Below are 14,420 nucleotides of genomic sequence, written 5' to 3'. Positions count from 1 at the left end.
ATATATATATATATATATATATATATATATATATATATATTATATATAGATATATAAAGACTATATTTATACTAATATGTCGCAAACAAAAAAAAGAACAAAGCTCATCTCAAGGTTTACAATATAGCGCTAGAGGGCATTCTAACATTATACTGTTGTAAGCCATTGATAATAACTCAGACAGCTGCTAAATACATATTTGAGACGCACATGTAATGCGATGTGGTGAAATGGTACAGCCCTATCCATATTTTAATATCTGGAGGCATATAAAAATAATTTATTTGTATGAAAGAAGTTCATTATAATTGTACTGAAGCTAGTGTTGATAATACTGTAACCCTGCAGGTCCTTGGTTACTTTAAGTTAAAGGCATGTTCTCCTTTAGTGGATGAAAGTAGAGCTTGAAGTGGGCTCCACTGATTAAGCTGGTGCAAGCAGTGGACCCAGGAGGAGGTCTTGACAGGGAGTGGTTGAGGTGAACTTGTATAGCTGCTCCACTGAATTTATTTTTAGGTTGCTGCAGTGATGTTGCCTGAGTCCTTGGAAACAGGATAAAACAAGGAGCTTTGTTTGTAAAGAGTTGAAATACTGTAAAAATGATCCTGAGATGGATTTCAACGGGGCTTTTTACATGGGGCTAATGGGACTAACTCAATCTGCCGCCAAAACTCCTGCTTGTTTTCTTTTTAGTAGGATTTGTTTTTAGTGCAATTTAAATCATTTAATATAGTTACCCCGAAAGAAAAATTAAAATCATCTTCATTGAGCCTAGCCGTTCTTCTTTTTTTTTTTTTTACAGTTCTACTGTGTTTGATTATTCTCTGTTTATTCTGGTTCCTATTTCACAAAGGGCTATTCTCTCAAGGACACGTCTTTTAAACCAGTTCATGCATGTAACTCAACAATAATTGATTATTTCAGTGTCTTCTTTTCTTTTATCTATGTTAATGATTTGTCTTGACACTGTCATGCTGAGTGCTACTGGTCAAATAAAGACTAATAAAAAAGCTGGCTTATCCCACATTTATCTTAATTTAAACTGTTCCCACATCTGATTTATAAAAAATCTGTCTACAACCTTGCTCCTTCACATTTGTCTGATATTGTTCCTTTGTACTCCTGGCCATTCATTGTATTCACAGAAAAGACATATGCTGCAGCCTCCCACACTCTGCTTAAAAGTGTTTTAAGTTCTTCACCCAGTGTGTCTGTTTATCATGTATAATAGGTTATGGATTGGTTGTTTATGTTGGAAATGCATTTTCTGTACTTCAACTGATTATTTTGTGATTAATCTTTTTTGGAAGAATCATGCATACCTACAGTACATGATGATTTGTTCATGTAATTTCATTTGCAGGGCTTTAAGATGTTTTAAAATGCTCTATACCAATGTGCAATTGCTTTATTAGCTGACCAAAACCCTTTGAATTGGTTCATGCGGTTTGATACAATGGGGGTTGCATGCAAATATTTTGGATAGCATTTAATTGTGTTCTTTCTTTCTTGTTCCCTGACAGCTCTCCTCTGCAATGGGAAGTTCCATAAGCACTTGCAAGATTATTTTATCCCCCTGGTTATCCGCTACATTGATCTTATGGAGTCTTCCATTGCCCAGTCCATTCACAGAGGATTTGAACAGGAAACATGGCAGCCAGTCAAGTAAGCAGTTTCAGAAAGCTTGAAGGCTTGAAAATCTTCTGCTTAAAAAATACGTTTGTTTTTTTTTTTAATCGGAGCGTTAATAAGCATTAATGTGCAATAGGCATTATTTTTTATTTTCTTTAATGGACATAAAATTTAATGGACTTTCACCCCTTTTCTAATTAAGATATGTCTTGATATGCTGTTTGTTCCCATGCAGGACTATTACCAACAATCTCCCAAATGTGCCTCTACCAAAGGTTCCAAGTCTGCCCCTTAATCTTCCTCAAATACCTAGCTTTTCTGCACCATCCTGGATGGCTCCTTTATATGCTAACACGTGCGTATTTCTCAGCATTGAAGAGTCCTTTATTTGCATGAATGAAATGAGCATGACCTGTCCTGTGGTGTTTTGAGTAATGGTTTTTTTCCGTGTGTACAGTGCATGTTTATTTTGTTGTCAACTTTTAAATTCACACTTAAGTTTACATTTATTTAGAGAACCTCTTTTTCAATTGTTTTGTTGTTTTTTAGTACTTGGTAATAAGTGCTTCCATTCCATTGTATACCATGTATCCACATTGACTGAAGCCTTGACTCCTTATCACTTATTCCCTTAATTTATGATGAACCTTTTCTTATATACCAAATGTAGATCACATGCTTTGTCCATAATTTCTATCAATGTCTCAATTTTCACTGTATTTACAATCTTCGCAAGACAACAATTTGACCCCCCCCCCATTTGGATTTAGGAATGAATATATAACTCCCAGTGGTTAGTGAGGAGGGAAAGAGCTAAAACACCTTTAATTACTGTAATGTGCTGTTTTTCTTGTAAAAGTAATCGATGGTGTTTATGAAGTGGCAGTATGCATTTTTTATCACTCCTGATTGCCAGTCCTATTTACTGTTTTACACATTATTCTTTCACTAAAATTGTGATTGTGTTATTGTGTTTGCTTCTAGTGATTAATGATTCATTACGTGGTATCTAACATGCCAATTACAGTACATGGATGCATACAGTATGCATATGGCAGGTACTTCAATATATCAATGGAAAATTTAACCCAATAAATTAGATCATTTGTGATAGTGTTAACATGCTACTGTAGAAACAGTGGGGGAATTCGACCTTGTGGCTGTTTGTGATTGGTCATGTTGGTAGGCTGACATCGGTCATCAGTGTATCATCTAAGGCAAAACGAAAGGAAAATGGTCGTCAACAGATGGTTGGAGAGACTTGTCAGGTCCAGCAACTTCTTGAATCTATGCCACATGGTGTCACTGTGGCCCAACCAGGTCCTAATAAAGTTATTGCATGTTAAAGATTATATTAATATTGTATATTATATGTGATGTGTTTAATATAATTAAATGTCAGGATCAATAACTTTACTTAATTTACTAAATTAAACAACTGACTTTGAGCAATTACTTTCCTTAAACCAAGCTTTTAGCAACTTGGCGAAACTTGGAATAATGCCAAAGACAGCACTTGAATTATATATATATATATATATATATATATATATATATATATATATATATATATATATATATATATATATTTTTTTTTTTTTTTATATATATATACTAAAAATATATATTTCATGAATTTCATACTTTGTCTGAACAGCTTAAAATATGAATACAGCTTTTAGTGCTACAAGTATTGGGCCACGTTCCAAAAAATAAATAAATGTGTCAGGGACTTTTTCAATTAAGTTTTCAGTTCATGAAACATATTCAGCTTTTTTAGAAAATGTTTATTCTCCTTTTTTAAAGCACTTTAACATAGTCGTTGTATTTTTGGGTAGTACAACTTTTGTTCATAAGAAAAAAACAAATGTTTTTGGTATGTTGTCTAATCAGTTATCAAGTGCATATTTAAAAAAAAAAAAAACAATCAGTATGCAATCAATACATATTTACAACACTGTGTGTGTAGGTGTGTATTTTACCAAATACAATAATATTGATACATCTTTTTACACTCCCTGATATTTTATATAAGTTTGAAATTCTTCTAAAGCTATCGAAAAGAATGAAAGTGAAAATGCAAAAAATACAGTAAAGGTATTGACTTTTGTTCACATTGATCCTGGTCCAATTTTGTGATATTTGTGAAAAAATAGATTCAAAGACAGCTATACATAGGAGAGTTCATCAGACCTCTGTCTACGACACCTGATATAAAAATATTTTTGGATAGTCAGGTGCCAGCATACTGCAAATATCCAATATTTGACGAAGTCAAAATTATTGCTTGTGAAAATGATTAGATTGTTCAGTACAAAAAGATATTTAACTGTAAATCGCTTTCTTTAAAACACCTTAATATCCCAATTTAAAGTATAAAAATGATAATAAAGATGATAATGTTAATAAGAGGTAAGAAATAATTTTAAAAGCTTGCATGCTTATGTTTCAAGTAATTTGTTTGTTAATTTGTATTCTGTAAGTTAAGTCTTCTAGGTTAAGGATATTTCAGATTTCAGAAACATATTGGGTGATAGCCCTTCACAGTGTTTTGCAGTTCTTTACTCCATTGGGGATCATGCTCAGAGGATATCCAGGCAAGACTAGAGAGCTCTCTGATTGGCAGGGATAGATAAAGGGAAGGTAAGGGGGAAGTGGAGACTTGGGACACCTTGTTGAGCAAAAAGTCTTTTAATTAGCCAGGATGGGAGTTATTATTGCATTGGCTTAATTACACTGTATCTTTCCAAGCTATTTTTATTATGTTATATTGGAGAACCTAACAGTCTTTTAAAGGCTAAAGGCAGGCCTTTTCTAGTTTCTATTTGCCTTTTGCTGTACATTTTATTAAATGTGCTGCTCAGAGCATTTTTAACCCACACAATGCATTTTTTATAAATTAGGCAGGGAGGGCTACCTCTTTTGTTCTGTATATATGTGTATCGACATAATTTTCGTCATTTTCATTGACTCTAGACCAATAATAATACAGCATTTAAGAACCTTTAAAATGGTGTTTATCCTCTAATAAAAAAAGCACATTTGAACTTGGGAGGCGCGATGTCTGCATGCAAGAGAAAATAACCTTTCAAGTTTATGGTGGTCGGATAGCACAGGGAGAAAAGTAAAATGCCAGATTTGTTATTACTCAAAAATGATACTGGTGTTTCCCTGCCTCCCTCTAATGAATGCTAGCCTGAGTGTTTTGACTCTGTAAGAAGCATGTGTCACGGAGCCATGCTGATTGAGAATTGTCTCTTCAGATGTGATGCGAAAGTGGGCAGCCACTGCTTTTACACCTCAAGGCATGTTAAGGAGGAGTAGTGTCAGCGGAGAAGCTTCAACTCCCTAACCCTAATCAAGATCAGGATCTCTGTGGAAGTAAAGACATATGTTCAGAGAGATAGCATGCAGCATACTATGATACTTAAAACAGTAAATTGTGAACAATTAAATGATGAAGACATTCATGACATCTGTTACATTGCATAATTCTTGTTTTGTTTGATAGGTTGCACAGTGTTGCTGTTGTTTTTGTGGTAGTATTGTATTTCACTGTCTGAGAAACTCTGGATCATTAATTTGCCTGAGGATGTGCAATTTTAGCATGATTGTATGTATGATTTATTTATGAAAAATATGTAACTTTAAAAAAATGTGTGATTTATTTATTTTATTTATTTATTTTGTTTTATTGTATTTTTAGCAATGGATCAACCACATCAGAAGACCTGTTCTGGAAGCTGGATGCGCTGCAGATGTTTGTCTGTGACTTGCATTGGCCAGAGCCTGAATTTGCCCAACATTTAGAGCAAAGGCTCAAACTGATGGCCAGTGACATGGTGGAGGCCTCTGTTAAAAGGTCAGACAATATACATTGTGTGTGTGTGTGTGTGTGTGTGTGTGTCTATATATATATATATATATATATATATATATATATATATATATATATATATATATAAAAATATACCACACACACACACACACACACATACATATTTCATTTATACTTAAAGATTCTTCAAACACTATGTTAAAAATTATACATGGTCATCCTTTTGAAAATGATTGAATGGTCTTTGTTTTGTTAAGCAGAACAAGAATGGCTTTTGATGCGAAGATGCAGAAGGCCAGCAAATCAACGGATTACAGAATCTCTCCTTCTGTTTGTACCATGTTTAATGTGCTAATGGATGCCAAGAAGCAGTGCACCAAGCTCTGTGTTTTAGATGCAGGACAAGAGGTGCGCATACATGTAAATAAAAATTATTATACTTACAGGTTAGTCAATCTTAATACAATCTATCTATCTATCTATCTATATATATATATATATATATATATATATATATATATATATATATATATATATATATATATATATATATATATATATATATATATATATATTATATATATATATATTAGCTCAAAGCTGCCCAGTGTTTCGATATGTTGTACATATCTTTCTCAAGGGAGCCTGTTATTTATTTTTTTTCCTCTGGTAATTTATCATTTTTTATTTAAGTTAATACTAGTAGCAATTTTAAAGTTACATTAAAACGCATTAAGATAAGAAAGCCATTTTATAAAAGTGTGTTTTTGGCCTTGACTTGAAAATTGTAACGGTCGCTTCCCCAACAAATTAAGGCAGAGCATTCCATAATTTAGGAGCTCTACAAGAAAAAGCTCTACTTCCCATGTTGCTTTTGTTGACCCTAGGAATAAACATCAGCCCCGCATCCTGTGATCTCAGAGTATGGTTTGGAACGCCTGCAAATAACTAGGTGCTAATCCATTCAGGGCATTGTAATTTAACAGCAAAATCTTCAAAATCAATTCTATACTGCACAGGGAGCCAGTGTAAAGAGACCAAAACAGGGGTAATATGTTAAGTTTTTCTGGTTTTAGTCAGAATTCTAGTGGCAATATTCTGAATAAGCTCCAAGTGGGATACCACACATTTTGGGACACCAGAAAAAATAATCAATTCTAGATGAAACAAAGGGATGCATTAGTCTCTCGGCATCAGATACAGAAATAATTGGTCTAAGTTTGGCTATATTTCTCAAATGGTAAAAAGATACTTTAGTAACTTCCATAATATGAGTCTCAAATGAGCGATCAGGATTAAAGATGACCCCCAAACTCTTAATTTCAGGTTTAAATTTTGATGAGAGATGACAAGGGTGAAGCTCATGTAATCCTACATTTCCTTATAGTTGGTTCTGTGAGCCCACTAGCATAACATATATTTTATCTGAATTCAACAAAAGAAAATTCCGTGACATCCAATGCTTGATGTCTGTAAGGCAGGTAGATAATAACACCCAGGCAGAAGAAATTCCTGGCTTTAGGGACAAATATAGTTCCGTATCATCAGCATAGCAATGGAAGTTCGGTCCGTGTCTGCGGATAATGTCACCTAACGATACCATATATAATGAAAACAGCAAGGAACCTAGAATGTAGTTATAACTTTTTCTAAAGTATACATTCAAAATGATTTCAACTTCCACCTTCTGCTGGTGGTAAAGTTGTTTCTCACTTGCTATAAAGAAGGTGACATATATAATACTAAATGTAATTTGTTATCTAAATTATATTTAGTTAGTTTATATCTGCATATCAGTTACTCCTATAATTCATGCTGCAGGATGGTGTGGGGCAAATAAAGAGCATCAGTTGAATTAATGTTTAAACAAAGTGTTTTTATTTTGCAAAAACTCCCTTTTTCATGGTAACTTGCAGTTCATTTTATTTCCTTATTTCATTCATTAGAACACAGTCATGCTTCATCATGTGAACACATTGAATGGCTTTTCAATAGCAGTTTGTCGCCTCATCTTCTTTTTGTAATACTAAGATGGCTGTCAGTACAAACCTTCAGCGATGCAGCAAGGAAATAAAATTGAATTTGTATTATGTTTAATAGTTTGAACACCAAAACTGTAAAAGAAAGACACTGCCTTCATGATATATCCACTTTTCTATTGTTTAGTGTTGTTTCATTGAAATGAAATCATTCTATCTTAACAAAATACGTTTGCAAAGATGGACACTTAGGTAAAATGGCCTTTATCTATAATTACCATTGCCTGTGTATACTACAGCCAGTATATATATATATATATATATATATATATATATATATATATATATAGCACACACACACACACACACACACATATATTCAGTGTCTGAAACAGCCTGGAACTGTGAATGTAAGGTTGATCTTTATAATACACATTTACTTGGCTATTGGAAGCTTGCAACCAGACAAACAATGTCAAATGAAGGGTTATTTTTATGGTCACATATTCACCACAGACTATTAAATCCAATCACCCTGTGTTAATTGAGTAATAGAGTAAAGTCCTTAAGGGGCATTTGAAATGTGATTTAAAAAAAAAAAATAATAATAATAATTCTAGGGACCTTCAGTGCCTTGCAGAAGTATTCAGACCCTCTCACAGTTTTCACATATTGTTGCTTTAAAGCTTGCTGCCATGACACTTTGAAGTAGGAATTTATATGTGATATACGCACAACCTGTTCCACATATTCAAAGCAAAAACAAAAAGAAATAAGTAAATAGATAATATGAAATAAAAATGGAAAAGTCATGATTGCGTAAGTATTACAACCTTTTGCTGTGGCAAACCTAAATTAATTCCGATGCACAAAATAACCTTAACGAGCCACACAGTTAGTTGAATGGCTTCTGTCTGTGTGCAATATTAGTGGTTCTCATGATTTTGTAATAAAAACACCTGTCTCTGTGAGGTTCCTTGGTCAAGTAGTGAATATCAAGACTCAACCATGAAGACCAAGGAGCTTCCAAAGCAATAAAGTAAGGATAAAGTCGTTGAAGAGCACAGATCAGGAGAAGGGTACAAAAAAATACCGAAGTCTCTGAATATCTCATATATATATATATATATATATGTATATTCATATGAGCTTAACATGCAGCCTACAGCACTCAGTATTCCCAGGTGGTCTCCCATCCAAGTACTAACCAAGCACAACATTGCTTAAGCATTGCGTGGTAAGTTCGATTTGAAGAGCTTTTTGCCGTCAGAGACGTTGCCCAGGGGTTACTACAAGGAAGTAGCTCTTCTTGACCCCCAGTTTACCCAATCATCAAGAAATAGAAGGTGCACTGTACCACCCAGACACTGCCTAGATCAGGCCGTCCCTCCAAACTTAGCAGCCGTGCAAGGAGGAAACTGGTGAGGGATGCCAGTGTGAGGCCAACAACAACTTTGAAAGAGCTACAGAGTTCAATGGCTTGGATGGGAGAAAATGTGCATCAGTCAGCAATATCCAGAACACAAAAGTAGCCTGTATGGCAGGGTGGCAAGAAGGAAGACATTACTAAAAACAAGCCATCTCAAAGCCCGCATGGAGTTTGCAACAAAGCACCTGAGTGAGCCTGCAAAAATGTGGCAAAAGGTGTTGTGGTCAGACGAGACCAACTTTTTGGTGTAAATGCCAAGCTTTACGTTTGGCGCAGACCCAACATAGCACATCTCCCAATCAACATCATCCCTATAGTCAAGCATGGTAGTGGCAGCATCATGCTATGGGGATGCTTCTCCTCAGCAGGGACTGGAAAGCTTGTTAGGATTGAAGGAAAAATGGATGGAGCAAAGTACAGGCAAATACTAGAGGAAAACCTGTTTCAATATGCTAAAGACTTAAAACTGGGTTAAAAATTCACCTTTCAGCAGGACTTGAAAATAGCTGTCCATAAGCAATCCCCAAGCAACTTGAGAGAACTTGAGCGAATCTGCCAAGAAGAATGGGCACAAATTGCACCAAGCCAACGCAAAAAGACTTGCAGATGTAATTGCTTCCAAAGGTGCGTCCACCAAATATTGAGTTGACGGGTTTGAAAACTTATGCAATCAATATATTTCAGTTTTTTCTCTTTAGTTCTTGCTGTCATTTACTGTAACTTATCTTACCCCTAGCAGTCTTCAGTTTGAGCATTCAAGTTTTGAATAAAATAATAAGTTTAAAAAAATGTGTATGCATCATTTTGTAATTTTACAAAATGGGACACCATAGGAAGGGTCTGAATTCTTTTTCAAGGCACTGTATCAGCACCTTTTCATTTGTGACAAATCAACTGCCTTTGTTGCCTGAAACTGGATTTCAGTCTTTCTTCAAGATACTGTAACAGTAAATTGTTAGATTTGTCAGAATCTCTGCTTGCAATGCTAGCAGCAAATACTCTTTCATATGAATAAAAAGGTCTTTATTTTCCTCCAGAACTATTTAAATAACTTGTGAATAAGTATTATCAGACATTTAAATGTTGCATTAATTGAATCTTGTGCAAGTCTTTTGTCCTGGCAGCTAGACCTGTCTAAGAAAAACACATGGATGTCATAATTGTTTGGAAGACAAAGAGTATCCTTCAGATTACTTCGTCTGAATGAGACTGGGAACTAAATTAATTCCAATAATAGGCCTATTAGCTGCTTAACTCAGTGTACATGGGAAGATTTTCATCAGTGAATGTAAAATGAATTGGGTGGGTGGATTGTGTTCAGGGTTTCAGGTCTGCGGTGTTCATAATAACAATTATTCATGGCATACAGTATTTTGCAGCTTTTGACAGTCTACTAAACAGAAATATCACTGAATTATGAATCTTAAAATCCATTTTTTATATATATATATATTTTTTTTTAACAGTACCATTCGAAAATAGACGACCTAATTGAAGAAGCCTTTAACGAAATGATGTCCTTGTTGGTTTCAAAGGTACTGGCAAACCCCACTTCCCTTATATTTGTACTGCCATGCTGTATTCTGTCATGTTTGAGTGAAAATGTACAGTGCCCTATAATGTATACTGCCCTATACATATTTTAAATACATTTTGCCATGTGTATGCAAAAGACCTTTTCTTGACACTGGATAAAACATTGCGAAATGGAATGTGTTGTAAAAATGTTTAGCATAAGTGACTGGTTGACATCGTGAAAGCCAAAGCTATGGGTGCTTCTCTGTATCCATCACATTTTCTGTAGTAGTTTCCCCACAGGGATTAAGGAAAGAATAACAGATATGCTTGCTGCAAAAAAAAAAAAAAAAGCCAGAGGTAGATAACGGATAAAAATGAGGCAAACAGGCTAGTGCGTCACCATTAAATTAATGTAACTTATTACCAAAACTAGAATACCCTGCTGCATTGTTTTCCGGCTCACACCTTTATAAAAAAACTGAAAATTTCTTGTAGTGTTTTTAAGGTTTATTATTAAATCAGTTAATGTTTTAATGATTTTGGAAGTAGATATTTACCTTCATGTTTGTCAACCTTAGATTTCTTAGTTGCCACTATAAGGTAATCTTTATGGCTTTTTTTTTTTCTTGCTTATATGTGATAGATAAAAGAAATCTTACCAATAAATATGTTTTACTCTAGTTTGTTGCAGTATTGGAAGGAGTACTATCCAAACTATCAAGATATGATGAGGGAACATTGTTTTCTTCCATTCTTTCTTTTACTGTAAGTGTTAAATGTGTTTGTGAACCATCATTTATAAAGTTTAATTTTAAACTTTAAGTGTGGTGTTATTATTATTGCTGTTTATTTATCTTTTGGTTTTCCAGGTGAAGGCAGCTGCAAAATATGTTGATGTTCCTGTAAGTATGATCTCCTTGGCATTTAAAACTAGGTTGTGTAGAGGAGTTGTAAACCAGGGGCTCAGTTTTACTATTTTACGCTGTACTTGAGCATAATGTGGAGCAGCTTAGTGGACTTAAATGTAAAGGGACTAAGTGGTTGCCCCACTGTAAACGGGGAGGGAGGGAGTTGTTGTTTTTTAAAATAGAAATAAAAAGATTAAAAAAAAAAAATTCTTGGGAAAATGCGTGCGTCAGCTGAATGTTGCAAGTACTCTCAACTGGTGCAGGTGAGCTTCCTGATTGCATTACATTATAGGCTTGTTAAAAAAAACAAAACAAAAAAAAAAAAACGAAAGCACCATGACAGTGTTCCTTCTCACCATGAACATATTTGTGACCCCCTCACGGAAGGTTAAGCTACTTATTCTATTCTCAAGCTTGTTGCTGAAAAACAGGAAAAGGACCCACCTACAGTACAAGAACAGCCCAACTTTTAAAAGCTGCACCTGTGAGATTAGGAGTAGCAGCAGGAAGCGATAGTATTTGTAGTATATAATTATCAAGGGTTTATTTCTTTTTCATTTCTTTTTACACAACATGTTTATCTGTCCAGCTTCACTGGTAATTAACTCCAAGTTAATCCGCTAGACTACACCCTTATTTAACCCTACAGGTCTACCAGTTTTGATAAGCTGCTGATGTCGGCTGTGAAACAGAATCCAGTTTGTTTTTGTACACTTCCTTAACTTTATTCTCTTGAAAATCTGTGGTTACCCCTAGCTTAAAAAGAATACATGTGAGATTTACTGAAGACCTAGGGGTAGATGTACTAAAGTGTTGCATCTGTTGCAAACAATTCGGAAGTCTAGGATGAAATGTACTAAACAAGCACAGTGCTATTTGCGACTTTTTAGGGAATGTTTTGCGGGAGCAGTTTTTCTTTGCTGTTCAGCCTTACATGAATATGTAATTATTAGCGTTCCTGCATAATTGTGCAAAAAGGGGCAGAGTGCAAATGAGGGTTCACAAATATTATAATGAGATGTACAAAAGCTGCCAACCGTTGCAACACTTACAATTGCATCAATCTGTTAAGAACTTTTGAAAGCACGTTTTAAACAGTCGCATTTGTTTGAGGTTGTGTTTCTGTATACTAGAGTACGCTTTGGGTTGCCTTGCACAAATGTAGTCATTAGTTATTACAGCCCTTCAGCTGATACAAATGCAGATCCAGATCTTTGGGGAACCCTTTGTACCAGAGCTGGATTTATTTATTTATTTTTCTTTTTGGTGGAACATCCATTGGGGCCAATAACACAATATTTTATGTAATTTAATTGTATCCTCAGGTTTACATCTACCTTACATCCGATTTAGCGCTGTGTTCCTTTGGCCCAAGCTTTCATGTCGCTCCTTCCTCAGTTCCGACTGGTCCTTATTTGTTTGACTATGTAAACTGGAACACTGCCATTAATGCTGACCTTTTGGCAAAGTTTCACTATCATGTAAAATATGTGAAAGGTGAATTGTGATTCGGAACCAGATTTCCCCAGTATCCAGTCTTTAAGTGGTTTACTTCCATTGCCTGACACATTAGTCAAAGAACATCTCCAGAATTTATAGCTCCAAAACCATATTGTGGCTACAAGGATGGATCTTGGGCAGCTTTAGAAATTAATGTCTATAAATGCAAAAGGAAGCAAATTATCCAGTGCAAGTGGGGATTTCTCCAATTGTAAATAACTTTTAGCATTTCATTGCAGATAATTACCCTGAGTACATGTAACATGTAGAGTAAATAGTTTAAAAGAACTGTAACGCTAATTGGAAACTGTCGCCAGCTGTTGCAATTATTCCTCTAAGTTGTGTATATTCCACTAATAATTAGCCACAGTCTCACATTAGAGGCTGCATGAGAAAGAAACTCTCAAGGTGTGAAATTCCCATATGGCATTGTGCCTGCGACAGGTAGACAGACAGACAGTGGGGGAGGGGGGTTAGGGGAAACATGGTACAGCTTGGTACATTGTGCCACTTTTGCTTCTTTAGCTTCATGTACTTACCGGTAACCCTTTAGTTATCATACTTCTCTATGGTAACTCATTTACCTTAACAGTGGTTATGCAAAATAATATGTATCATTAAATCATGTCTATAATGAGTGATAATGTATGTGTTACTTTGTGTAGTCTTATAAGGTAGCCATTAATATGTGTATTATCTTTCTTTCAGAATCCAGGGATGGATCTGGCAGACACTTACATAACGTTTGTACGACAGAACCAGGATATTCTCAGAGACAAGGTCATTGAGGATATGTATATAGAAAAATTATTTGATGTAAGTGACTAACTACCCTTGCAAGGCATGCTGAAATAATGATTTAGAAAGGACTAGAAGGGAGGGATAAGTTGCATTTTGAGATGTGTCACAATGTACTCTGTACTTCTTTAACTAGAATTTGATCTGTAGTATTGAAACTTGCCTAGGAACATTGGGTAATTTTCCATGCTTAAAGAATTAGTTTGGCTAGCTTATAATTTCTAGTTCATAACACTCTCAAAACCATAAGATAACATTTGCAAAAATGTAGAAATAATTTGTGGTACCAAGTTTTTCATCTACAAAGTTATTGCAAAACTTTTAAAGTACCATCGAAATAGTGAACCCAGTAACTTGATTTATTCATTTATTTTGGTGTTTACAAGGACAGTTCCCTGAACCTACCTCCCTGGTATAAATATGTGGCTACAGTACACTGTTTTGGATTTTAAAAAAAAACAATGGCTTGAAGATAAATGTCATTTATAGAGCAAATTTAATACACCCTACACCCTATATTGTATGCAAACCTGCAAATAAATTCCTCTGAAGCAGTGTTTAAAGTGGTTTGATAAAGGTGCCGGTATGCACAACAATTTTTTTAGGGGTGTGGTGGGTTGATTTTACCACATTCAGCCAAAGTTATGGATTGTGTATCGTTTTTAAATGCCATCTACAGTATGTTATTATTAAGCTTTTTTTTTAAAGGAGGTGTTAGTGTTGTAATGTTATACAATGAAAACATAACATTGTTTTACTGTCAGTTGCTTTATAAAATGTCTATATAATGGAAATATTTTTAATTTTTTTTTTTTTGG

General features: G+C 34.7%; 1 protein-coding gene across 1 annotated transcript in view; it reads left to right on the top strand.

Annotated features, from left to right (window-relative positions):
* The window catches only part of cadps2 (Ca++-dependent secretion activator 2), a 141,000-nt gene that overhangs the window by 105,739 nt on the left and 20,841 nt on the right, over positions 1 to 14,420 (top strand). Inside the window, exons 19-26 of the mRNA XM_041256302.1 lie at positions 1,524 to 1,665; positions 1,868 to 1,987; positions 5,339 to 5,494; positions 5,731 to 5,878; positions 10,345 to 10,413; positions 11,078 to 11,161; positions 11,266 to 11,298; positions 13,513 to 13,620. Of these exons, the coding sequence (XP_041112236.1) occupies positions 1,524 to 1,665; positions 1,868 to 1,987; positions 5,339 to 5,494; positions 5,731 to 5,878; positions 10,345 to 10,413; positions 11,078 to 11,161; positions 11,266 to 11,298; positions 13,513 to 13,620 (860 nt within the window). The remainder of the gene's footprint in view (positions 1 to 1,523; positions 1,666 to 1,867; positions 1,988 to 5,338; positions 5,495 to 5,730; positions 5,879 to 10,344; positions 10,414 to 11,077; positions 11,162 to 11,265; positions 11,299 to 13,512; positions 13,621 to 14,420) is intronic.

Source organism: Polyodon spathula, chromosome 8 (genome assembly GCF_017654505.1).
Source record: "Polyodon spathula isolate WHYD16114869_AA chromosome 8, ASM1765450v1, whole genome shotgun sequence".
NCBI classification, from domain to species: domain Eukaryota; kingdom Metazoa; phylum Chordata; class Actinopteri; order Acipenseriformes; family Polyodontidae; genus Polyodon; species Polyodon spathula.
The sequence above is the reverse complement of the archived record's forward strand: the minus strand, read 5'-3'. Positions and strand labels throughout refer to the sequence as shown.